Source organism: Mustela nigripes, chromosome 17, assembly GCF_022355385.1.
Source record: "Mustela nigripes isolate SB6536 chromosome 17, MUSNIG.SB6536, whole genome shotgun sequence".
NCBI lineage: Eukaryota > Metazoa > Chordata > Mammalia > Carnivora > Mustelidae > Mustela > Mustela nigripes.
The window spans coordinates 13,116,925-13,142,524 of NC_081573.1; the positions used below are offsets into that span (position 1 = coordinate 13,116,925).

At 55.1% G+C, this 25,600-nt stretch overlaps 2 protein-coding genes across 16 annotated transcripts; one reads left to right on the forward strand and one right to left on the reverse strand.

Moving 5' to 3' along the window:
- Positions 1-25,392, forward strand: LOC132005115 (tigger transposable element-derived protein 1-like). 7 transcript variants are annotated; one of them, XM_059381901.1, is made up of 4 exons: positions 13,020-13,151; positions 15,680-17,635; positions 21,776-21,854; positions 23,653-25,392. In XM_059381901.1, the coding sequence occupies exons 2-3, from the start codon at positions 15,796-15,798 to the stop codon at positions 21,820-21,822; spliced, it is 1,887 nt and encodes a 628-aa protein (XP_059237884.1). In that variant the 5' UTR covers positions 13,020-13,151; positions 15,680-15,795; the 3' UTR covers positions 21,823-21,854; positions 23,653-25,392. The 7 variants fall into 7 exon arrangements, with proteins under 7 accessions (XP_059237885.1, XP_059237884.1, XP_059237886.1 ...); XM_059381903.1 differs by having other exon boundaries at positions 23,656-25,392; XM_059381902.1 differs by lacking the exon at positions 13,020-13,151 and adding an exon at positions 1-315 and having other exon boundaries at positions 21,776-25,392.
- Positions 3,986-10,938, reverse strand: MZF1 (myeloid zinc finger 1). 9 transcript variants are annotated; one of them, XM_059381893.1, is made up of 6 exons: positions 10,832-10,938; positions 8,703-9,138; positions 8,078-8,261; positions 7,347-7,417; positions 7,112-7,232; positions 3,986-5,606 (listed from the first exon to the last, which is right to left on the reverse strand). In XM_059381893.1, the coding sequence occupies exons 2-6, from the start codon at positions 9,096-9,098 to the stop codon at positions 4,168-4,170; spliced, it is 2,211 nt and encodes a 736-aa protein (XP_059237876.1). In that variant the 5' UTR covers positions 9,099-9,138; positions 10,832-10,938; the 3' UTR covers positions 3,986-4,167. The 9 variants fall into 9 exon arrangements, with proteins under 9 accessions (XP_059237876.1, XP_059237875.1, XP_059237877.1 ...); XM_059381892.1 differs by having other exon boundaries at positions 10,794-10,938; XM_059381894.1 differs by having other exon boundaries at positions 10,841-10,929.
- Positions 25,393-25,600: the final 208 nt, after the last annotated feature.

The following is a 25,600-nucleotide window of genomic DNA, read 5'->3' on the forward strand; positions in this document are numbered from 1 at the left end:
CGGCTGGGCTCGGGTATTTCCGTTCGTGCAGGGCGTCCCGCGGTAATTTCCGGGGACGCTCGCGGGTCCACGCATGGGCGGTGCCGCCGCCATCTTTAAGTAGGGCAGGTGCAGGTCCCTCGGTTCGCAGTCCGCTTGTGCAGACTGCTTCGTAGGTGGGTCTTACGAGGCCTTGCCCCAGGAGGTCACAGTGGCAGGGTGATCACGGCGGGCCGGAGCCCGGTCGAGGCCATAGGCTTTGCCCAAAGAGGGCGGGGTCGGGCGCCCTCGGTGTCTCATCGCAAACGCCACGCACGCGCGGAGATTCTGGCTGAGGTAAACTAGCAAATAAAACGTGTATCGTGCTAGAGAGTGGTAAGCACTTCGGGGGTTGACACGCGTGGACACTGGCTAGGACGTGGGGCGGAGGCCCTCTCGGAGCCGGGCCCGAGTTCCCGCGGGGACGCCCTGCGACCTTCCGCCGCCCGTGCGGCCCGCCTCCGCTCCAATCACACCCTGCGTAGCGGGCTTCGGAGGGCGGGAGGAAGCGGAGCGGGCCGGCGCGGGGACTTCCGGCGGTCGCCGCGGAAGCCGTCGGGCGGGTGAGCTGCGCGGCTGGGGGCCGGGTGGGTGGGAACTCTGGGTCGGAGCTGCGCCGCGTGCGGTCCGCGCTGCGCGTCCCCTTTGGTCTCGGAGGCGACCTGTCGTCATCGCCCAGAGCCCTGGGGAAGTAGTCTTGGCGGTCCCGTCAGGCAGGGGTGCTCCCGGGCTCCTCTCGGCTTCGCCTCAGGGGAGTCGCCCTGATGCCCGCTCACCCCCAGCGCCTCCTCAGACCCGACCTGGTGTCCACCTCCACCTTTCGGGTCTTGGGCTGACCCCAGCCTCCTTCCTTAGAGTTCCCGCCTTGTGGGTTTTCGGGTACCGTGGACGTCCCTGGGCTCCTCGGACTGCTCCCTCTTTAGGCCCTTCGCTTCTCAGTACCACCATCCCAGACACCCCTTTTGTGCCTCTGGTTGTTCCGTTATCCCAGCCTCACATTCCCAGCATCCTTTCTTGGCTCGAGCGCCGAGTTGCTGGTGAGGTGCCAGGACAAGGACGAGGACGCTTAGCCAACAGCCCAAGTTTGGGGCTGACGTTGCAATCATCCCAGTGTTCTTAGGCTCCAGACATGGCTGGTCATGGGACTCGGGGGGCCCCTCCGGACTCCCATCTTCCTCTCCCACTATCCCTTCCTGTTCTTCTCAGCCATTCTGGTTTTCCTGCCCTTGTACGGACCATCGCCAGGTGAGGGTTGATGACCATTCAGTTTGCAGCCAAAGTCTCAAGGGTGTTGCCTGTGGGTCAGCCTAAACCATGTGTCCATCCTCAGGTCTGTTTCTGAGGCCATCAGTTGAAGGCCCATCTGAGGATAGGGTATTGGTTTCTTGGAGAGGTGTGCTTGCTCCACTAGTTAAAGCTAGACTCTTGTGGTCTCTGACCTCATGGCTTTCCCACCATCAGTGGGGGAAGACTTAGCCATGCAAGAAAATGCAGAGCCATGGGGCCTGGGCCAGGGAGGAGGGGATGGCTGAGCTGAGACAGGGTTTTGGGTTGGAAGTGGTGCACCCTTGTTTTCCTTGTTACTCTCATGGTACAGGTGTCGAGCGGTGAGTGTGCCGTACCCCTTGGGCCTGCATCCTCTTGGGACACAGCATAGGGCTCCGCATATCAAAGTTCCAGAGGGACGCTGGGACTGGCACCTGGAGGAATTGGGCAGCATATGACAGGTGAAGAGTGAGGGTGCGAGTGCACCTGGTGTGTCAACATAGCCTCTGGAACCGTTCACTGAGAAGCAAGGGTCTGTTTTGGAAATGAGTGGCAGGAGTGGGCAGGGAAGGGAGGCTGAGTGCTGTTGGCCTCCAGGCTGGAGATGGGTGGCTGAGATCAGAGCAGTGCTGGGGGTTGGAGAGAATTGGACAGATTTGGGAAGCTTGGGGTTGGGGGTAAGAATAACTGGATGGATGTGGCATGGGGAGGGTGTGCTTGGGAGCAAATTGTATGGGCTCAGGTACAGATGATCCAGGGACAGGCTGGTTGGGCACTGTTGTAGCTTCCCCAGGTGACCCGTTGTCTTAGGGGTTCCTCTCCTGCCTTCCTCCTGTGGTTCTGGCCGAGTGAGGCCAAGTGGTCATTCTGTCCAAGCCCTCAGCCCTGCTGATAGTATGGTAGCACTTGGGTTCACAACCCCCAGCCTGACTTGCAGGGCTGTCCACAGCCAACTGCAGAAATGACCCTTCATGGGCGACTCTCCCATCACTTCATGTTTCTTTCTTAGAGGACTGGCTCAGCAGGCAAGTCTGTGGACTTATGACTTTGGGCACTGGGCCCTGGCCTGTTGTCGCTATGACTTTCAAGTGTGTTATAATTTTTCTTGTGTGTAATTTCAGGTTCTTAAGTAGTCATGTGTGCAGATTTTCTTCATGTTCTTCAAACACCAAGATGATCAAAACACGAGAGTGAGCTTTCTTGTCCTCTTTGTTTCTGATTATAAAATTCACACAGGACTTGAAAAAAAATCCATGTTACAGGATTTATAAACTTCGGCAATACTCAACCTCACAACACTAGCTACCTCAGTATTTGTGCGCCTTCCTTAATCTGACTCCTAGCCTCCACCTAGGGACCCAGTGACTGCTTTCTACCCCTCTGATTAGTATATCCCAGATCATGGTCCTTAAGAGTTCTGTTTGTGGTTAAGAGGACAGAAGTATTGGCCTAGGGCCCAGGCGGCATCTGGCAAAGTCAACAACTCCCCCCACCTCCCAACGGTGCCACATGGGGAGTTGTTGACTTTGCCAGATGTAGATGCCAGAGTGGCCCTGGTCCTGGCTGGGGGTTGGTCAGGGGGGTGGTAGAGAGAGGGGTGGAGTGGGGGAGGAAAAGAGGTAGGGAACACACCTTCTTTGGGATAGCTACTAGAAGCTTCTGACTGAGGCTGGCTTCTTTCCCTGATTTCAGGACCCCAGTCTTGTAGCAAAGTCCAGCTGTATCCCTGGAAGAAGCTTAGACACATGAGCCTCAAAAGGTTGTTTCTTAGAACCCCTCTAAGGGCAGGCTGACACCTGCCCAGAGTAGAGTTTATGTCCCAAGCCAGATCCCGATACATGAAGATCTTTCCTTTGGCACTGCTTCTCATCCCACTTTTGGCCCCCAGGGTACCCACTGGTTGGGGTTTTGTGGGGGGTGCACTAGGTCAAGAGTCTGCACAGTTTGGATGGAAGGGAAAGATAATTAGGGCAAGAAGCAATGGCATGTGAAAAGTCCAGAAGGTTCCAGAGATGCCAGCCCAGTGTGCAAGCCACCGAACCTGCACTGGCAGCATCCACACTTTTATGTAAGCTGCTGACAGCTGTGCTTCCTGTGACTTGCTGCTGAACACATTCTTCATAGGGACCACCACCCAGTATTGGGGAGCCCTTGGGGGTTGCACACCTGGCCAGGGTTGGGGGCAGCTGTGGCCCACAGAATGTGAATGATCACTAGGGGGATAGAGAACTGGCCTGGGACCTCCAGTGGACTTTGATTTCTGGACAGGCTGGGGTATCCTAAGGGGAACCTAACCTCAGCATAGTAGTTAACATGCATGAAAGAATCTAGATTTCCAGATAAAACCTTCTAGCTTTTATGCCTAAGAAATAGCTTCCTAAGGTTAAAGTTTTATAGACAGATCCCCAGCTCTGGCCTTCTGGGCACCAGTTTGCTACTTGTACTGCTCTTGATGATCTTGGCTGGCAGGGGAAAACTGGGCCAGTTCTCACCTGGCAGTTGGCTTGGCCCATGGTTGTACGGGTTTAAGCTGTCATGGCAAACTACAGGAGCCACGGTACAAGCCACATCCATAGCCCTTGGGAGGGGCTTTTAGGAGTCCATGGCTCTCAGAGACTGCATGGTTGCCGAAGTGGTAGATGGTGGGGGGATGAGGGACCTGCGCAGGTCGGGAGGCACTGAATGTGTAGATTTCCAGACCCACGGTCCATCTACTATTTATTGAGCACGTACTAGGCGCCAGGTCCTGAGTGGGCCCGTCTGTATCCAGACTTGATCAGAGGCCTCACAGCAACACTCTGAGGTTAGTGTTCGGGGCGAAGACCCTCCCCCGCAACCAGAGGCCAGAAGCGGAGACGCAGAGAAGGGGTACAGTGAGTGCTGTTACTCCGCACTGTGGATGCGCTGGTGCTGGATGAGCTTGGTGCTCTGGTGGAAGCGGCGGCCGCAATCCTGGCAGGCAAAGGGCTTCTCCCGCCGGTGGGTGCGCAAGTGCTGCGTCAGCGTGGGCCGCTGGCGGAAGGCCTTACCGCACTCCGGGCATGCGTAGGGCCGCTCGCCCGTGTGGATGCGCCGGTGCTGCGTGAGGTTGGCGTGCTGCCGGAAGCTCTGGCCGCAGTCAGGGCAGGCGAAGGGCCGCTCCCCGGTATGGATCCGCTGGTGCTCGGTGAGCCGTGACACCTGCGTGAAGCCCAGGCCACACTCGGTGCAGTGGTAGGGTTTCTCCCCAGTGTGCGTCCGCTGGTGGCGCGTGAGCTTCAGACGCTGGCTGAAGCGCTGGCCACACTCCGGGCAGGCGAAGGGCTTCTCGCCGGTATGCACGCGCAGGTGCTGTGTGAGCGTGGGCCGCTGGCGGAAGGCCTTGCCACACTCCGTGCAGGCGAAGGGCCGCTCGCCCGTGTGGATGCGCCGGTGCTGCGTGAGGTTGGAGCGCTGGCGGAAGCTCTGGCCGCACTCCGCACAGGCAAAGGGCCGCTCTCCACTGTGGACTCGCCGGTGCTGCAGCAGCACAGAGCGGTGGCCGAAACGCTCCCCACACTCCACGCAGCCAAAGGATTTGTCGCCCGTGTGCACTGCCTGGTGTTCCAGGAGCATGGCTCGCCGCGCGAAGCTCTCACGGCACTCGCTGCAGGGGAAGGGGCCTGGGGGCTCCGGGGCACCGGGAGACGTGGGGGGCGCAGCGCCCGGGCCAGGGGGGTCGCCATGTATGCGCTGGTGCTGCAGCAGGTTGGAGCGCTGCCGGAAGCTCTGGCCGCACTCTGCGCAGTGGAAGGGCTGCTCGCCCGTGTGCACTCGCCGGTGCTCCTCCAGGCGCACGCTGCGCACGAAGCCCTGACCACAGTCGCCGCACACAAACGGCCACTCCTCAGTGTGCGTGAGTTGATGACGCAGAAGGTGCGAGCTTCTGCTGAAGCTTCGGCCGCACTCGCTGCACACGAATGGCCGCTCTCCTGTGTGTATCTTCTGGTGCCTCAGTAGGTTGCTGCGTTGGCTGAACACCTTCCCACACACGTCGCAGCAGCCACCCCGCGCCACCCCGGGGCCTGTGCTGGGGTGACCCCGTCCCTGGCCTTCCGTCCTGGGTGTACGCCAGCGGCCAGTGGCCAGTATGGGGCCCAGGAGCTGGTGAGGACCCTCGTTCGTGGGGTTCTGCTCACCTCCGGGGCCACTGGGGAGCACAAGTGCATGTGAGAAGCCACTTTCATGGGAGGGCGACCGGAGTTGGTCTGTGAGGCTGGCCATGCCGAGGTCCCACGGGATGTGGAGGTGGGGGCTCACAGTGCCTGGGCCAGTAGAGACGCTGTCCATGTGGAGGGCAAACCCTGCATTGCACAATGGGATCCACTCAGTCATACCAAGAGAGCTGTGCCTGGACCCATTCCAGCCCATGGTAAACAGGGTGAACTAGAGGGACCTGAAACTAGCCAGTGAGGCAGAACCTAGTATGAGGAAGATTTAGAAGATGGGGATAAGCTTTCCAGGCCTCACTTAAGTTTGCAAAAGTTGCCTTTCTGGAAGGGCTGCAGGACACATATGGGACAGGTGGCCTTGCAATAGTGATGATGGTTTCTACAAATACACTCAAGTGGGTGGGTCTGAGGGAGGCTGGAAATGGAGCCAACACGAGAGAAATGGGGATCAGAGGTGACAGGCGGCAGCACTTTGGTTTGACGTGCCTTGTTTGAGAAATAAAATCAATCTGACCCTGAAGAAGACTCGAAAAGTTTGGGATTAGAGGTACCAGGTAGCTCTGGCCATGGACATGAAGGGGCGAGGCCACCAAGCATGCTGGCGTGGCTATATAGAACTACTGCATGGACCAGCCCTGGACACTCTCAGCACAGAATTCTGAGTAGATAGTGGGCATTGATATAGCTTTAATTCCTGGATCTCTTCTCTCATTTTGGCAAAAGGCTGGGTTGAGGCTGTGAGACCACACTGAGGAAGCAATATAGCCAAAGAACACACATTCCAGAAACAAGGGAACAAAACAGTGGAGAGAAAGGAAATCAGAGAAGTAATTCAAGCCAGTTTCTCACAATTGAGAGGGATAGATTTCAAACCGAAAGGGTTTACCAACAAAGACGAAAAAACTTTGAAACTGAATTAGTAAAAAGAGTTCTTCATGTAGCCCCACTAGCCTAATATAGAATGTTAGGTAAGTGTTTTAAGAGATATAGCATCTCAGAACTTTTTATCTTTTTATCACGGTTTATCAAGAACTTTTTATCACGGTTCCCAAGAAGGTCCACCAGAACAAGGGAGTAAACCAAGGAAGAGGAGCAGTCCAACAAACAAGGAAGAAGAGGCAGAGAGACTGGATGATGGCTGACTGAGAGCAGTATAGCTGAGGTGGACAGCAGGGGCTTCTGGCCTCCTTTTTGTACTGCTCCATCCACATCCTGTGTCAAGATCCCTCTGCCCACCCACTGACTACTAACCTGCTGTCATTGGCAGATCCAGACCCTCCCTCCCCTGTTACCCAGTTAGTGGGGGCAAACCCAGACTCTGTGGGCCATCTAGGATGCCAGGGATGGGAGAGGTTGGGGGTATGGGGAATACAGGCCCTGCTCTCAGGTTTTACTATGGTGGGAAGCAGCAGCTGGAGGGAACCTGAACTCAGCAGAGAGTTTGATGGAAACTCCAACAGCCTACTCCATGCCAGGGGAGAGCACAGATTATATGCTGCAAGAAACAGTTCACAGAATGGAGGAGCTTGAACATGTTGGACTGAGAGGGCAACCTGAGTAGGGCCAGGAGTGGGATAGGTGAAATGTGGTGCTGCCCATGCAGAGGGCCCAGCCCCACCATGCCCAGTCTCACTCACCTGGAGGGAAGATGCCTCCAGCTTCCTCCTGCCACAGGACCCCAGGATGCTCCCTCCATGAAGGCCCCTCAAGTCCAGTTTCGCTGTGAGGAGAGGCCTGGTCCAGCACTATTTCACAGCCCTGAAACCACAGTGGTCACTGCTCATCTATGCCCAGCTAGGCTAAGGAAGGGACCCACCTGATCCCCACCCACTGAGGGTCCCCAGACAGGGAGGATGGCCTGTATGGGCTCACCTGGGTCTCTTCAGGCAGGAAGGTGGAGGTGGCCTCCTGGGGATTGGCTAGAGGCCCAGAATCCAGAAGCTCTGTAGAGGAAAGTTGGGGTCAGGTGGCCCAAGGGTGTCCCCACCCCACTGCCCTCCTCTGTGGTATGCCAGATGCTGGAATCCAGACTGGGGGCTAGAGTAAGGCAGAACCCCCTGGAAGGCCACAGGAGAAGCTGTAGCAGGATGAGACAGGCTCAGGACACAGACCCCTGTATGAGCCCTGGGCAGGATGGCCAGCAAGGGTGGATGGGAGCACTGTACTAGGGTCCACACAGGAATGAGGGAGTGTGGGTGTCCAGCTCTGGTACAGATCTGGAAGAAGTAATACAGAGAGGGGCTGCCTCCCAGCATTCTGGGGTCCTCCCTCAGCCACTACCACCTATATTCAAGCCTGCCACCTGCTCCCCAGAGACCAGCTATTGTTTCCCAATGGATCTCCTTGGGAGTGCACCCCACATGCCTCCCCACCCCAGAACCCCAACAGCCTACTTCATGTCAAGGGAGAGCACAGAAACCTAGCTGTGGCAGTCAGATTTGGCATGAGAGGACCAGTGATGTCAACTGGCTAGGCAGGATGGGGGTGCGGTGGGGGACACCAGTGCATATGAATAGTTCCAGCCAGCAGTGACCTTTAGGGGGCCAGGCTCCCCTGGTCTACTCCATCAGGCTTTGGGCCATGCATGCCTTGCCCACCCTCACCTGGGTCATCTGTAACCGTGGGTTCCTCTTTCACCCGAAGGCCCAATGGTAACTCCTGCGTAGCTTCAGATGGTGTCCTAGGCCCATGTTCTGGAGTCTGAGGCTTGGTTTGAAGGAGGGGCTGCAAGTTGGAGGGCTCCATCTTCTCTGATAGCACTTCCTGACCCTGCACTTGGACTGTGACCTGGGAAGGTGCCCCTCACCATTAGGGACCCATGCGGAGAGTTTAGCTGGGCACAAGCAGTGGGTTCATAGGCATCTACCTCATCAAAGGACCCCAGGTCCTGACCCACTAGGCTCTCTAAGGACCTACATTCCCCCCAGCACTGAGTCAGGGGTAAAGGAACCACCTGCAGTTGCTCTCCTGTTGCTTACACCTATGAATGCTCAGTGGTCTCCCTCTCTCTCCACCTTGCATCCCCTCCCATGTCCATGACTCCAGGCGATATAGTGGTGGGCGGGTGAGGCTGGCCCTGGAAGGCTGTCTACTCCCATACAAGGTCTGATGCAAGTGACTACTTCAAATCACAAGGAACAGGTGTTTGGTTGAGCATGGCACCTGCCAGGGGGAGGCACAGCTGGATACTGTTCCAGCCTGGATCCTGGCTCAGGGCCACCGACTCACCCATCTCCGGGGGCCTTCTGGCTCTTGGCGTAGCCCCTCGACTAGGGCAGCTGCCTCCTCAGGGCTGCCTGGCCGCTGTCCCTCCACACGGGCCTGGATCTCGGGGGGCAGTGCACACAGGAACTGCTCCAGTACCAGCAGCTCCAGCATCTGCTCCTTGGAGTGCACCTCGGGCTGCAGCCACTGGCGGCACAGCTCCCGGAGTTGGGCCAGGGCCTCTTGGGGACCCAGTGCCTCCTCATAGTGGAAGTGTCGAAAACGCTGGCGTGCAGCCTCTGGGCTGGGATCCCATGGGGCAGCCTCACCCTCCTCCTCAGAGTCCTCCAGCTTCACCATGACAGGCCCCTCATCTTCCAGGGCTGCGTGACCTGGGGAGCCCAGTGCTGCGGGCCTCATTGGAAAGACTGGGCTGGGGCTCCGAAGATAATGTCTTTCCCTAGGAGAGGAAGAGGATGAGGCTACTGCGAGGACAAACAGTGGCAATAAATGCTTATTGAGCGACTACTGTATGCTTCGTTGTTCCATCCTCAGACCTGTACTGAATGGAAGGCAGATATGATAATTGAGGCACAGAGAGGTGGTCACATGCCAGGCACCTGTCTCTCTGGTCTCTAGCTGGGACTTATACACAGTCCCTGGCATTCCCCTGTTCCAAACACAGGGTGCTTCTTAGGGATATGAAGGCATCCCCCCCACCCCACCCCTACCCTTCTACATGCACCACGCCATCCCTGATGTGTGGATCTCCCACTGCCAAGTAAATGACATCTGCAGTATTCACCACATGGCCACAAGAAACACTCCAGCTCCCCTCCCCCCACACCATCCAGAACACCACCCCATCATTGCACCACCCACTCTCCCATCTAGTCTCTCTTGACCATTCTCTTCTCAGCTTGGTTCCACACGGCAGCCTTTTCCCACTCCCACACATGGACAAGGTCAACTCTGGCCACACTTCCAGGCAGCATCCCTCTCCCTCCATTCAGTCCCATCCTCTGAACCGGCCCAAGTTATCACACCATGTAATGCCCCACCATCACTTCAGCTCCCTGATTTAGGCAGGGTTAGGAGGTGATGGGATCTTAACAGGGGGCTCACAAAGGCCCCAAGACAACTGGACCAGATGCCTGCAAGCAAGATCGGAGATTCTGATCTTGCCTATTTGTTACATAACCTTGGCTAGTTTCTGTGAACCTCAGTTTCCCCATCTTTACCGTCCCCCGTAAGTGGGGCTGCCCCCCCTTCCCTCGCCATTGCTGCTCTCTTTGCAGCTGGGAGTAATGTGCGGACTTTGTGAAGAAATCTGAGTTTATTAAGTGAGTAGATTCGACTTCCAAGGCCGCCGGATCCCGTGGGTCAAAATTCCGATCCTCAAGGTTCCAGGCCATCCTGCAACCCTGGGAGAAAGTTGGACCATTTTTAAGCCAGCCAGCCACTGCGAAGCTTCCTGAACTACATTTACCAGAAATCCTGGAGGGCAACCTCCACTTTAGAGAGCCCCCCGCCTTCCCCCTCCCCCGGCTGGTTTATTGCTGCCATGGCAACCGGGGGGGGCTCCGAGACCTTGTCGCGGTGGCAGTGCACTGCGATTGAAGAGCATCACGCGACAGCGCCCGGCTCGCCGGAGGAGCGCCTAGAAGTCTGCTCCGCGCTCCGGGTCCCACCGGGCAGCCGGAATCCGAGAGTCCGCGGTCTCCACCCGGGTCCCCGCCCCAGCCTCGCACGCTGAGAGGTCCCCGCCCTCACCTCCACGCTTAGCGGGCCGCTCCGCGCTCACAAAGCATGCGCACTCGCTGACTTCCCCCTCCCCGGCCGGACTCTGTCTCCCAGAATGCTCCACGCATCAGCCCGAGTGCCACCTTGCCCTTCCCCCACACTCGCCTCCTTTCCCACCCTCCTCCCGTTCCCCGGGGTAGCGTTGTTCGCAACGACCAGATCACACGCCCGGCCGCCTCTTCCCTCGCTCGCCCCCTCAGATCCAGGCGTCCATGCCCCGTCTACTTGCGCGGGCTTCTCAGGCGGCAACGGACAGCATCGCCGTCTTCCCAACCGCGCATGCCCCCCACCACGTTTTCCTCAGTTCTTTACGGGCCTTCCAGGGATTAGCAGGGGGCTGCACCAATCACCGCTCTCACTAGGACGCCGTCAGCCCATGTCTCCATGGCAACTGTTCGCCGAAAAAGGGGGCGCCTCCTGCAGCTCCCAGCCGGACTGTAAATGGCGAAGAGGCTCGGCCGGGTGCTTTCTGGGAAGTGTAGTCGGCTGGGCCCTCCGTGTGCGCCAGCGCCCCGCGGCGTTCCTTTGTGCCTGGGAACAGGGGGGCGGGGCTAGGATGCGCCATGGTAACCGGGTGGGGACGCGGAGGGCTTCTGAGGTGGGGCGGAGGGAGAAGTGAGGTGGGATGTGGCTGGGGGTGCCGCCTGGAGTAGGAAAGCCGATGAGGAGAGGTGAGGAGAGGCTGACACAAAGACTTAGGGGCGGGAGAGGCCCAGAGCCTGTAGGGCTCAGGAGCAGAGAGAGCTGGGAGGAGAGACAGTGAAAGCAACTGAACAGATCCAGGGAAGGAGACCCTGAGAGGAAAGATCAACAGAGAGAGGTTTCTACTCTCAGAGACCTAGAGAATGAGATAAGAAGCCAGAGGATCCAAGAGTCAGGCCGGGTGGACAGGATGTCCGAGAAGTTAGCAAGGGGGAGGGTCAGGAAGGGATCGATCTGGAAGGAGATTCACAAAGACAAGATGTGCAGCTATCGAGATTCAAGGGACGGGTGCACAGAGGCAAGGGGAGAGAAAGGGCAGGCATTTGAGAGACAGCAAAGATGGGTGGAGAGTTTTGCGAAGACCTAGAGAAGGGGGACAGCAAGGAGGGAGCTGGAGGTCGACTTTTAGGAAAACTCACCCGAACTGAACAGTAGTGTAAGGGCCTACTTAGCCTGAGCGATTCCATCTCGGATTAAATAGTCATTTTTTTGTTTATGCACTAACAACATATGGTCTACCAGTCCCTGATAACAGAGCTCAAATATAAGGGCAGGTCAGGTCAGGTGGAGATAACAGAGCCCGAATGCAAGGATGAGTCCGGCCACGTGGAGACATCCAATCACTATCTCCCGAAAGAATGTGGGCCCTGTCTTTTGGGCGTCAATTCTTTTTTTTTTTTTTTCTTAAAGATTTTATTTATTTGTTTGACAGATCACAAGTAGGCAGAGAGGCAGGCAGAGAGAGAGGAGGAAGCAGCTCCCCACTGAGAGAGAGCCCGATGTGGGGCTCGATCCCAGGACCCTGAGATCATGACCCAAGCCGAAGGCAGAGGCTTTAACCCACTGAGCCACCCAGGCGCCCCTTGGGTGCCAGTTCTGACCAAGGCTAGTTCAAATAGCTACTATAGGGTGAATTGTAATTCAATTGGCCACCCGTGTGTGACCTAGCAGGACTATTCAACTTTCTCTGTGTGTTACAATCTCATGGGCTACCTGTGTGTGGCCAGGCTCAACCATATGGCCTTTGCTATATAAAGGTTAGTCTGTGAGGCTCTGTAAGAGGTGGCCCCAAACGGCCGGTTTGATTCTGTGTGCTTGGCGCGAAATAAAGCTTTGCTTGACCTTTGCTTTGTATCAGTCTGGCTTCTTTGATCACGTACCCTATCAGTAGGACAAAAAAAGGTGATTGGGAGCCCTCTCTGTGTTTCCCAGCATTGTCTACCAAGCCAGCTTGGGCTCATCTGACTCCCTAAATGAAGGAATTCTTTCCCTCTGAAGTACCTTTTGATTGGGATCCAGGCCGCACATGCTTGGGGTTAGAGTTGTATTACCCCCAGGGCACTGAGCGGGAACTGAGACACCCGGGCCCGCGACCCCCAAGTGCTCCTCATTTCTTTCACCCTTCTTGTTCTTTCTCATCTTCCTGGAACTGCCTGTGCTATCCTGCGAGTTTCCTCCCCGAGGTAATTAACTCTTCCATGCGCACTGAGTTTATTTTTAAGTTGACAGTCTGAGCAGAATTAATTCTCCAGGATGGGGGACAAACCGAGAAAAGAGAAAGAGAAAAGAAAAAACAGAGCTGGAAATGGAAGGAAGTAGGGAGGATGTTGGAAAGACACAGAAAGTCGTGGGAGGGAAAAATTAGAGAGAAATGAGGCAGAAAGCCAGCTTTGGGCAGAGGCAGCTTCTGCCGCCCCCTGCTGGCCTCTAGGCGCAGCGTCCTCGTCTCCGAACTACATTTCCCGGCGGTCCTGGGAGCGCCTGGCGCAGGGTTCCGCGCGCCGTCAGGGGCGGGCCCCACGCCGACTCCTCCAATCCCGACAGTCCCCGGCAATCTTCCGCCTCCGCCGAGAACATGGAGGTTGAGCTCGGCTGCCTCAGGAAAGGGGCCCTGTAAGGCAGGACACAGGGAAGAGTCGCACCCCCAGCGGACCAGCTGAAGCAGCCGGCCCACGTCGCGGTCCGGAGGTGAGGGCGGTCGGCTGCGCGGGGGCCCGGGTTTCGGTGGCAGTGGCGCGGGTTGTGTGTTTCTCTTGGTCCCGAGTGGCGGGAAGAGAACGGAGAGGCCTTGGCACTTTCAGTCCGGGACGAGCGCGGGGTGGGGGCCAATCGGTGCTTCCGGCAGCCCCGCTGCTCTATGGGAATTGTAGTCTCACGGGGACAAACCCTCTCTCCCACCCAGATGTCGGGCCGCGAGCCTCCCTGGGCTGCCCGCTTGGAGACTTCCTCTTGAGCGCGGGAGGGAGGGAATGGATGAATGAACATACGGGTGAATTAATTTAGAATCGTGGGTGAGCAGAGGAAGGCGTGGATGTTGGAGGAAGAACAGAGGAACGTGAGGGTTTCAGAATTCGGGGACGGCTTCCAGGCAAGAGGAGCCTTTCCCATGCCCACCCACCTTTCCCTGCCTCCCAGGCTCCAGGGTCCTGGGCCTATGCCATCTTGTTTCAAGATGCGCGGTCCACGAGTCTCTGAAAGAATTGATGTGATACCGACAGCTGCCGTAGGCGCTGTGAAAAGAGACCTTCACTCATTTGTTTATGCTTTGACAGGCGCGCCTTCAAAAAAAATTTTTTTTTCTTTAACTGATCAGGCGCTACTTTCACGTGGCTCATAATGCAGTAGAGACAAGATGAAAACTGTTTCCCACCAATGTACTTTAAAATTAATAATAACGTATTTGAAGTTTAATAATTTCATCATCAAGCGCCTTCTGAATGCACTATTCCTGGGCCTGGAGACACAAGAGAGCTCAGCCGACACAACTCCTGCCTTCGGGCAGCATGTGACAGATGTATAATAAAATGTATGTAGGGAGGGCCTTTTTGATTAGGTTACATTTGAGCAGAGATTTGTAGGAGAGGGAACAAGCTATGCAGATAACAGTGAAGAGCCTGAGCCCTGGGCGGAAGGAAACAGGAGCACCCTTAGTCTGCCCCAAGGATGTGGGTAGGAGCGAGCCAGGTAAAGGAGGAGGCGTTGAAGTGCTTGAGGAATCTGGTGAGGATTGTGGGTTTTACTCAGAATTGGGAGAGCGCTGAGCAGAGTGGGGTCAGGATCTTAGTGCTTACTGAATCTTTGTGGCTGCTGTGTGGAGAACCACCTTCCTCCTCTATCCCCAGATAATCTCTGGGGTGGCACGAATTACATTGGTTTCCTCCTGTATTAGTTTTCTATGACTGCTGTAACCTATTACTGAAAAAAGAGTGGTTGAAAATAACACAAATGGGGCGCCTGGGTGGCTCAGTAGGTTAAGCCGCTGCCTTCGGCTCAGGACATGATCTCAGGGTCCTGGGATTGAGTCCCACATCGGGCTCTCTGCTCAGCAGGGGGCCTGCTTCCCTTCCTCTCTCTCTGTGATCTCTTTCCTTTCTCTCTCCTACTGTGACCTCTCTCTGTCAAATAAATAAATAAAATATTAAAAAAAAAATAAAATAACACAAATGTGGGGCGCCTGGGTGGCTCAGTGGGTTAAAGCCTCTGCCTTCGGCTCAGGTCATGATCCCGGGGTCCTCTGCTCAGCAGGGAACCTGCTACCTCCCCACCCCCTGTCTGCCTCTCTGCCTACTCGTGATCTCTGTCAAACAAATAAAATAATAATAATAATAATAATAATAATAATAAAACACAAATGTATTATCTTGGAGGTCGGAAATCTGAGTTGGGTCTCAGTGGGCTAAAATCAAGTTACCAGCAGGGCTGTTTCCTTCTGGAGGCTCTAGGCTTTAGTGGTCACATTGCCGCTTTCTGAATGAAATCTTTTGCCTCCTCTTGCAAGGAGCCCTCTGATTACATTTAGGGTCCATTTAAATAAGCCAGGATAATCACCTGATCTCAAGATTATTGTCTTAATCACACTCACAGTGTCCCTTTTGCCATATTAGGTAATTTTAAAAAAGATTTTATTTATTTATTTGGCAGAGTTCATGGGGGAGGGTGGGGAAGCAGGCTCCTTGCTGAGCAGAGAGCCTGATGTGGAGCTGGATCCCATAAGAGATCGTGACCTGAGCTGAAGGCAGAGGCTTAACCCACTGTGCCACCCAGGTGCCCCCCCCCCCCCCATATTAGGTAATTTACTCATAAGGATTAGTACTTGGACGTCCTAAGGAGCCATTATTCAGCCCCACACTGATGTTTGATGTCTTTGGGTGGGAAGCATGGAAATGGGTAGCTTGTTTGCTCATCGGTGTGTGGCAAGTGGGTTTCTAAACTGTATCGTGGTTGCAGGAGGTTTGCTGGGGGAAGAGAGCAAAGTCTCCTAGCTGACTTGTCTTGATCTCATAAGCTAAAACTAAGTGACAGGCTACTCTAGATGCAAAGAATGGATGGAATTGAGTGTGCATTGTTTTCAGCAGTAGGAAAAGAAGGGATTGGGCATGCCTCTGAGGCAGTGGTCAGCAGGGCTGGGTGCTCTTTGTCAGAACATGGGAGGGCCAGCTGGTGGTTGGCACTTCCATGTACTTACACATTAATGCCAATGTGTCCTTGTCTTACAGGCAGAGGCAGGTATGGCAGGAGAGGCCAAGGGGCTGCCATCGTGGGCACACTGGTAGCAACTGTGGATAGGCACTGGGGAGAGACCTCATCAAGGTGTGTGTTCCAGGGAGGCGGAATGAAGACAACTCCCCGGCTGCAAGTGTCGGGGAAGGCATCCCTCGGTGGGATTGGCCTCTGCCACACTGCCAAGCGGGACCGAAAGTCCATCACCTTGCATGTGAAATTAGAGGTGCTTCGGAGGTTTGAGGAAGGCGAGAAGCTGACTCAGATTGCCCGGGCCTTAGGGCTGGCCACTTCTACTGTTGCCTCGATCCGTGTCAACAAGGACAAGATCCGGGCCAATTCTCAGGCAGCCACACCGGTAAGTGCCACACAGCTGACCCGCTGCCGGGGTGTGGTGATGGGCCATATGGAACGCTTGCTGAGCCTCTGGATCGAGGAGCAAAAGCGACAGAACCTGCCTATCAGCACGCTGCTTATCCAGGACAAGGCCCGACGGCTCTTCGTGCAGCTGCAGCATGAGCAGGGTAATGGCACTCGGGCTGAGACCTTTGGGGCCAGTAATGGCTGGTTTGCCCGATTCAAGGCTCGCCACAATGTGCTTTTGACAGATGAGCCATCTGTGGCTGACACCCAGGCTGCTGCCCACTACCCCCCAGTGCTGCGCACCATTCTAGAGGAGGGCTGCTACTCACCACGCCAGGTGTTCAATGTGGATGAGACTGGCCTGTTCTGGAAGCGGCTCCCAGAGCGCATGTTGTTGGCCCTGGAAGGGGCAGCTGGGCCTGGCCTCAAGGCCTCTAAGGACCACCTGACCCTGCTGCTTGGTGGCAATGCAGCTGGTGATTTCAAGCTGAAGCCGCTGCTGGTGTACCCCTCAGAGAACCCACGTGCCCTCAAGGGCTGCTCCAAGGCCAGCCTTCCGGTGGTCTGGCGCTCTAACCGCAACGACTGGCTGACACCCAGCATCTTCCAGGAGTGGTTTACTAGCTGCTTCTGTCCTGCTGTGGAGAGCTACTGTGCCAGCCACGGCCTCCCACACCGTGCCCTGTTGGTCTTGGACGGCGCACCCTGCCACCCTGCTCACCTGGGTGGCCTCTCACCCCATGTGCGAGTTGAGTTCCTGCCCAAGAACACATCAGCCCTGATCCAGCCCATGAACCAGGGTATCATTGCCACATTCAAGGCCTATTACCTGCGCTGTATGCTTAGCCAGCTGGTCCAGGAGACATCTGGTGAAGACCGACCCTCCGTGCGGGAGTTCTGGCGCAGCTATACTGTTGTGACTGCTGTAGACAATATAGCCAGAGCCTGGGCAGAGTTGCAGCCCGCCACCATGAACAGTGCTTGGAGGAAGCTGTGGCCCGAGTGTGTGCCTCCTGGCGCTCCTGAGCTGGAGACTGTGCCTCAGCTCCGCCGCAGCATTGTCGCACTAGCCAGCCATGTGGGCCTTGGAGATGCAGCCGAGGCCGATGTTGCCAACCTCTTGCAGGCCCATGGGGAGACCCCACCCCATGGCCTCCCCCAGGATGCAGATGATGGTGGGGACATTTGTGGCTCTGGGTTGCCATGGCAGGCAGGGAAAGGCTCGGTGTCCGGAAAACGAGAGCCAGATTTCACAGAGGCTGTAGTGGGTGTGGGGACTGAAGATACTGATGTGGGTGCTCTGAGCCCTGAGCACCTGGGCCAGGCCCTGTCACACTTTGCTGCTGGTTTACGGGTCCTCCTGGAGAACGATCCAAACCGGGAACGCAGCCTCCGGGTGTCTCGGGATGTCCACTGTGCCCTTGCCCGCCTCCGGGAGCTGCACCGGGAAAAGAGGCGACAGGCCCGGGCAGGTGCATCCTCAGGAGGGCCCATGGCAGTGGCACCAAGGGATTTGGCAGGAAACCTGCCCTTGTCCCACGTGGGGCCCACAGAGGGTGAGGAGGTGGCTAAGGGCACAGGTCATGAAGGTCAGACCTCTGGCTGTCCTGTATGATTTGGGGCTTGGGCTTAACCTCACATGATCTCTCTGTAACGATGTTTTGTTTCTGGAGGTCAGATACTGCTACTTCTTCCCCAGGGTTCTCATAGCTCATGTTGTATTCTTTGTGTAGTGATGCCAGGCTTGGGGAATAGAAGGGTGGTGTTCTCTGATAGGCAGATGAACTGCAGGGCCCAGGGAGTGCCCACCCATGACAGGGACACATCCTGTAGTATGGTCTTTGCCCTGCACAGCCTGCCAGGGCAGCTGTGTCAGAGGCCAGAACTGAGACCTGCCTCTCCCATTTTCCAAACCTGACTTCTTACTCCCTACACCATTGTGAGCCTTCCTTGCCAACTGTAGGTGAGGGTTTCCTGCTCTCAACATGACCTTTTGTCACTTTACATGCCATCTTCATGGCCTCTGTTGACCCGGGTCTCTGGTACCTTCCCTGTGCCTGAGCACTTTGATTCTCTGTGGATTTTGATACTGGGGATCACTTCCTTTTTTGGAGACGTTTTCCTCCCTGAGTTTCTGTGCTCTAGTTGTCTTGGCTTCCCTCTAGCCTTTGAGGTTGAGCCTTTTGTGACTGTGATGGTCTCCCAGTTCTGGTGCTCTTTGGAAAATACTCTCCACTCCTCTAAGAGCTGGATTACCTCAGGGTTAATTCCTAGTGCACTGGCTGCAGCCCAGCCTCTCCCTGAGCCAGCTCCTCTCCCTGAGCTAGACCCGGGGGGCGAAGGGGACAGGCGCCTGAAGCAATTATTGGCGGGGCTAGGCACTTCCGATTCCCAGCCGGGGTGGTCTCACGGTCCTTGCGCGGGGTCCTTGCGCGGCGGGGCCGGCCTGTGTGGCTTGGTGGGGGGTTGGTGAGTTAAGACCTAGGCAGCCAGAAGAGCTGAAAACGCCTTTGGGCAGGGTGTGCCGCCTGGTGGAGGGCGGCGGGGGCGTTGGCGCCGAGGAGGAGCATCGCCCATTTCTAGTCCTCGAGGAAGGGCGGCTCGGAGGCCTCGCACGGCACCCGGAATTGGTTCTAGGCTGGGTTCCAGCCGCGGCTGGGCGCCGCTGTCCCCCCGAGCCGAGTTTCCCGGGCTTCCTGCCCGCGGTGCTCCTTCAGAGCTGGGCTCCCTTCCTGTGGGGAGTCTTAGGATGGCCACAGCCCCAGCTTCTGTTTCCTCTCTGCTGCCACTCCGTGTGCGTCCGCCCAGAACGAGCGCTCCGGCCACCCCAGTGTTGTGCCGAGTGTTGTGTTGTAGCCATCACCTCCTGGGGCGCCTCGCGGTGCAGAGCCCGGTGGTGGGCTGTTGGGTGTGTGTGTCTGGGGAGCCCCGGCCGCCCCGCCCCGTCTGAGAACAGGCGCTGGCGGTGGAAACAGCCTGTTGGTTCGTGAAGGCCGCGGTAGCAAGTAGCGGTTGCCGAAGAAGGTCAGACCGCAGGTGGAGATTCTTGAAGAAAAAGCGGACGTCCTCCAGTTATTGCTCACATCATGCCCACTGGGAACTTGTGTTTCAGGACCCATTTCTGAACATTTGTAACTGTAGCTTCTCCCTGCGCGCGCGCACACATGCTCCGCAGAGGTTGTTCTAAAGTTTTTTTTTTTTTTTTTAAGATTTTATTTATTTATTTGACAGACAGAAATCACAAGTAGGCAGAGAGGCAGGCACAGAGAGAGGGGGAGGCAGGCTCCCCGCCGAGCAGAGAGCCCAATGCGGGGCTTGATCCCGGGATCCCGGGATCCCAGGATCATGACCCCAGCTGAAGGCAGAGGCTTTAACCCACCGAGCCACCCAGGCGCCTGGGTTGTTCTAAAGTATTAACAGCGGGATCGTGTTGTGTGAGGACTGTGGCGGATTACTTCCTGTTTCCCACTGCCATTTTTTGATCTTGACTAATTGGTTTGGTGAAGCCTTAGAATATAGGTGAGGTTCGGTGGGGTGAGGTCCAGAGCCAATGACCCAGGAAGAATTCTTGAGATGTCTTTGGTGCAAAATGGTGGTTTATTTTTTATTTTTTTAAAAAGATTTTTAAGTTGCCCCCCCCCCCCCCCATTTGACAGATAGATCACAAGCAGGCAGGGAGGCAGGCAGAGAGAGAGGAAGGGAAGCAGGCTCCCTGCTGAGCAGAGAGCCCAGTGCGGGGCTAGATCTCAGGACCCGGAGATCATGACCTGAGCAACCCAGGCGCCCCAAAATGGTGGTTTATTAAGGCACGGGAACAGAAGCCATGGGCACAGAAGCCATGGGCAGAAAGAGCTGCTGCCCAGGGGTTGTGAGGAGTGGTCCATTATATGCATGCAAGTTGGGAGGGGATCAGGGTTGGCCTAAGTCTCTGAGGAATTTTGGAGGCAAGGTTTCCAGGACCTTGAGGGGCTGGTTATTGTTGGGAAAAAGGTGATTCATTACCAGTAATAAAACCTTTGTTGTGAGACCCTTAGATGTGTATCAGTGGGCCATATGCTTGGGAATGATTGTCAACATGTACCTTGGAGGGGTTAGAGGTAAAGTTTCCAAAGGAATTGTTAAAATAGATTTATAGGGTCCTGGTTGAGGGTAGGGGGCTCATCAGGCTATAATTGCCCTTTACCCTTTGCAAAGTGTTAAGGTGGAGGCAGTTGAGTCCCTAGAGGAATGTCACTGTGTCTGTTTCAAGGGCTTGTGAATGGATAAGGACATTTAATAATTTTTCTTCTGCTCTTGTTTCCCACATCATGTTTGAGCTGAGCCTCTCAAAGTTGGTAGGAGTCTGCCATGGGGGAAGGAAGGCCTTCCAGCTACAGGGATAGCTGTTGCTGGAAAGCCTTGCCTCCAAAATTCCTATCCCTGTGCCTGGCCCAGGCTGGCTGCAGTAGAGCTGACCCTAGCTTCCATCTGCCCTTCCAGTCTCCCCCCCCCCACCCCATCACTTTTGCTGGTGCCTGGCAGATGGCATCCTTCACTTGCTCAGACTCTCCCTGGGCACTCACCCTCTGCTAGTTCCTGCTTGCACTTCTGCTTGGGTGCTGGGGGGTTCTCTCAGGTCACTGAAACGTGGCATGTCCATGCCCCCTAACCTCAGGAGCAACTCTCCTACCTTTATCCGGTCTAGCTTGAGTTACTGTACACTTGTGTGGGTGGGCTCGCTCTTCTCTTAACCAAGTTCCCAGTGCCAGGTGTTTTCTTGAGGGCAGAGATGGGGAGGGGGGTTGAGGCTGGCTTACAGCCAGCCAGACGTGGGGACAGTTTCCTCAGTAGCAAGTGGCCTCGAGGGTGTGTGTGTGTGGGGGGATTCCCCAAGACCACCCTTAGACTTAATGATTTGCTGGAAGGAGTCACAGATTTCAGCAAGGTCGTTATACTCATAATGGTTGGTTACAGTGAAAAGATACATATTAAAATCAGTGGTGGGAAAAGGTGTATAGTCTGGGAGACAGTGGCTGTGAGCTTCCATGTCGTTTGCCAGGGTAGTCGTGTGGACACTGCTTAATTCTCACAGCAATGCTATGTGACAATGTAGCAATCAGGGATGCTTACCTGAGCTCTGGTGGGAAGGGTTTTTATTGAGGGTCAGTCATATAAGCATGGAGCATACTGACTTCAGTTACTCAAATCTCAACTGCTCCCAGAGGTCAAACTGGTACCCTGTGACCCGTGGTCACCACTGTAAGTCACACTGTTAGCATGAACTATCTGCTTTGGCCCAAGTCCTGAGGTAAACAAAGACACCTTTAACAGGCAGAATATCCAAGGGCTTAGAGGTTACCTCTTAGGAGCAGGTCAAGCACCAAACTTTTGGAACGTGTAGGGTTTGGACAACCCAGGCCTGCTGAGTCAATCCTTTACTGAATTTCTTGCTGCAGCCAGAGGAAGGTTCTCATGGTCCTTTCCTTGGCATTTCAGTGACTTGGGTTTCAGGGGCTCTGGGTGTACTCCTGAGGTATGTGTGTGTATGTGGACCAAAGTGGGAGCTGCATGCGGGCCAGGGCAGGGTGTTCTGTGGGATTTGGAGGGCAGGCCCTTGTCTCATCCAGCCCAGAAGCCCAGACCAGCACTGAGGTACATGCTAACTGCCTGACTGATTGATTGGCCTGGGTGCCTGACCCCTGTGCCCTTAGGGTGGGGCTTAGGACACTAACCTTCTCCTTTCCCCTCAGCACGGGTTGAGGCCTGTCCTGAGGACCAGTGGTCTGGAGACCTGTAGAGCTGGCCAAACCCTTCACGGATGGAGCTCAGGTGAGCTATGAGTCATCCAAAGTCATAGATGCCACATCTTGCCTACCACTCCCCCTTTGTGTCACAGGGTACTTGAATGTTTGTGGTCCCAGCGGGTAACGCAGGGACTTCCCCAGGAGGAGAGAGGGAATTGCTTATAGACGTTGACTGAGCATACATGGGAAGGAGGGCAGATCAGGCAAGGAGCATGCGTGGCCAGGGTCTCCTGTCAGGTGAGTGGGCCACACCCTGGCCCTCTCTGCCCCTTGACTGTCATTCTTGGAGCTTCCTGAGAGACTGCAAAGCATGGGAACTCTTATAGTTTCCCTGTCCAGATCTACCCAAGGTGGGCTCAGCAGATGTTTTCTGTGAGTTAGTGGTATGTTGGGAACTCTTGGGGGAATAACCAGGGTGCTTCACTGTGAAATTCCATTGAGAAAGTAGTACAAAGTTGAGCTCCGAGAAATGCTTTTTCTAAAACAGGGTGCATGGTCTGCCTTGTGGAAGGATATGCAGGAATTAGGCTTCCCTGGCTGCCTCTGGGACCCTCCCCGGTTCTGCAGGGGCCTGTTTGGGTTATTTCACCATGTCCATGTACGGTTGATCCTTAAATAGCACGGGCTTGAACTTTATGAGTCCACTTGTATATGGATTTTTTTTTTTTTGAAGATTTTATTTATTTGAGAGAGAGTGAGAGAGAGAGAGCACCCAAGCAGGGTCAGAGGCAAAGGGAGAAGCAGACTCCCCACTGAGCAGGGAGCCTGATGTGGGACTCCATCCCAGGACCCTGGACCCTGGGAATATCATCTGAGCTGAAGGCAGACACTTAACTGACAGCCACCCAGGCACCCTGGATTTTTTTTTTTTTTTAATAAATATAATACTGTAATGTATTTTTTCCTTTTAAAAGATTATTTATTTGAGAGAGAGTGAGAGCGAGAGCAAAAGAGAATGAGTGGGGTGAAGGGCAGGAGGAGAAGCAGGCTCTCCACTGAGTAGGGAACCCAGTGCGGGGCTTGTTCCCAGGATCGAGCCACCCAGGCACCCGTAATGTATTTTCTTTGTGCTTTTAATAACATTTTATTTTTTCTAGCTTTATTGTAAAAATACAGTATATAATACATATAACATATGAAGTATGTGTTAATTGACTGCTTATGTTATCAGTAAGCCTTCCAGTCATCAGTAAGTTATTAGTAGTCAAGAGTTATAAGTGGATCTTGAACTGCTTGGTTGGGGGGGTAGTGTCCCCTAATTCTGTGTTGTTGAAAGGTCAGCTGTTACCTCTAGCAAAACAGACAAAACAACACAAAGAAAAAATGAGTTGCTATCCTTAATTACATTGATCAGGGTCATTGCAAGCTCAGAGCCATGAAAATGTGTTTTCTTGTAACTGGACAGCTTCTTGTTTTCCTCCTCGGCTGCCTGAAAACTCAGAGTTCAGTTTTATGAGCAATTGTTATAAATTCCTGTACCCAGCCACAATGTTTTGAGGCACTTCTCCCCCAACCTGTGAATTTTTGATTTCTGCCTTTGGTCTGACATCAGCTTGTATATTGTGTTACGTTGGACCTGGGGCTGAAGTAGGTGACTTCAAACAGTATGGCCATTGGGAGGTATTGTTGTAAAGTGGGAGTGGGTTTTCAGAGGCTTGCTGCATTACTGAGGCTGAAGTTCATTTAGTCCACTGGGGCTGGAATTCATCCAGTGGGACGTGAGTTCTGTGGCCAAATGAGGGAGATTTATCAATGGTCTTTAACAGGTTTCATCCAAGCCTGTCTCATTTCTCACCAGTCAATGTCTTTTCCCCATTTTATAGCAGGTCAGAGCCAGGGCAGCAGTGGCATTGAAATCGGCAGGCCCAGGGCGGGAACATGCATATTCTTTAGCTGTGTTTGTAGAGGGTGATGCAGATGGAGCCTCCTCCACTGGTCAAGGTGGTCTTCAGACCACTCTGGCTGGAAGATCGCTCTGGAGATGCCACCCAGTGCAACCCTGTGCCAAGGCACCAAGTGGGACTGCAAGGCTGTCAACCCTCAGCTTGAGGTGTTGGCAGTGCTTTGAAGCCAGAGAGAAGCTTAGTAGAATAGGGGAGGTGCTGGGACTGTCCACCTCCACTGTGGCTACCATTCTTGACAACAAAGAGAAGATCCGAGTGAGTGTCTGGTCGGCCAACCTGCAGGCGGCCCAGATTGACACGCAGCTGCAGTCTGGTGATGGACAATGTGGAGTGGGTGGCGAGGCTGTGGGCACGACTGCGGCAGTTGTGTGCAGGTAGCCCGCCCTGTTGCGAAGAGTGATCTGGGAGGGCGGCTGCACACCCTGGCTATTGTTCAGCATGGATGAGACTGGACTTCTCTGGAAGCAACTGCCTGCTAGGATGCTTCTTTCTCTGGAGGAGAAGTCAGCCGGGATGCAAAGCTGCCCGAGCTCTGATGCTGCTGCTTGTTGGCAATGTGGCTGGCGACTTCCAGCCGAAGCCACTGCTGGTGTACCCGTCAGAGAACCTGCATACCCTCAAGGGCTGCCCCAAGCCCAACCTGCCTGTGGCATGGCGCTCACACAAGGGAGTCTGGGTGACCATGAGCCTCTTCCAAGAGTGGTTTGTGCACTTCCGGCCAGCCATAGAGAGGTACTGTGCCCGCACAAAGCACTGCTCATCCTGGACAGTGCCCCTGGCCACCCTGGGAGCCTGGACGACCTTTCGGAACACGTGTATGTGGGGTACATGCCCAAGAAAACCAGGGCCCTTGTCTGGCCCATGAACCAGGACGCTGTTGCCACCTTCAAGGCCTGTTGCCTGCGCAGGGTCTTCCGCCTGTTGGTGTTGCGGGTGTGAGGCAGGGACCACCAGCACTCAGTGACCTTGACATCTGGCAAGAATACAGCATTCTAGACACTGTCTACGACATCTCTGAGTCCTAGGAGCAGGTCCGCCATCGACACTGGGTAGGCAAAGGAAGCCGCGGCCTGAGCGCATTGGCGGGATGCCGGCAAGCTGCACGGGGACACTCTACTGCAGACCCTAAGGGACATCACGGCACTGGCCCACAGTATGGGTTTCAGACAGGTGACAGGCAGATGTGGTGGAGCTGCTGCAGAGCCCCAGCACAGACCTGTCCAGCAAGGAACTGATGGGACTGGAGCAGGAGCATACTGCTGGAGAGGAGGGCGAGGACATCTCACCTGTCTTTCGGCGGCTCATGGCCAGGCACTTGGCCGTGGTTTTGGCATGCTTGGATGCTGGCCTGCAGATCATTAGTGACAGTGACCCCAACCTGGAGTACAGCCTCAGAGTCTACATCACCAGCTGCTATCGAGAGCTTTTCAAGGAGAAGAGAGGCCCCAAGGGGTGGTGGTGGGGGCGGTGGTTGGGAGCTCCAGGGACTCAGCACTTGGCTGGGGAGAGGGCTTCCTGATGGCTCCCTTTGCTTGTGTTGAAGTTGCAATAGCCTGAATTTTCCCATTTCATTATATTCCTCAAATGGTTTTATGTCAGCAAATAATTTATTATTTCCAGTGAACTTCTCAAATACATGGCTTTAAAAGCCTTGATGAATTCTCAGGTGTGATATTTTTTTGTGTTCTGGGTCCTTTGGAGGAAAGTGTACCAAGTTTCTTAGTGGAAGTCCTTGAGGAAGCCAGGCCCCTGAGTGTTCCTGTGCCTGTGCTCACTACAATGAGCTCTCCTTCTGTTGAGTGTGGGACTCTTAGAACTGTGTGGACATTCAGTGAGGAAAAGGGGTTTTGCTCGGCTTCTGGTCCTC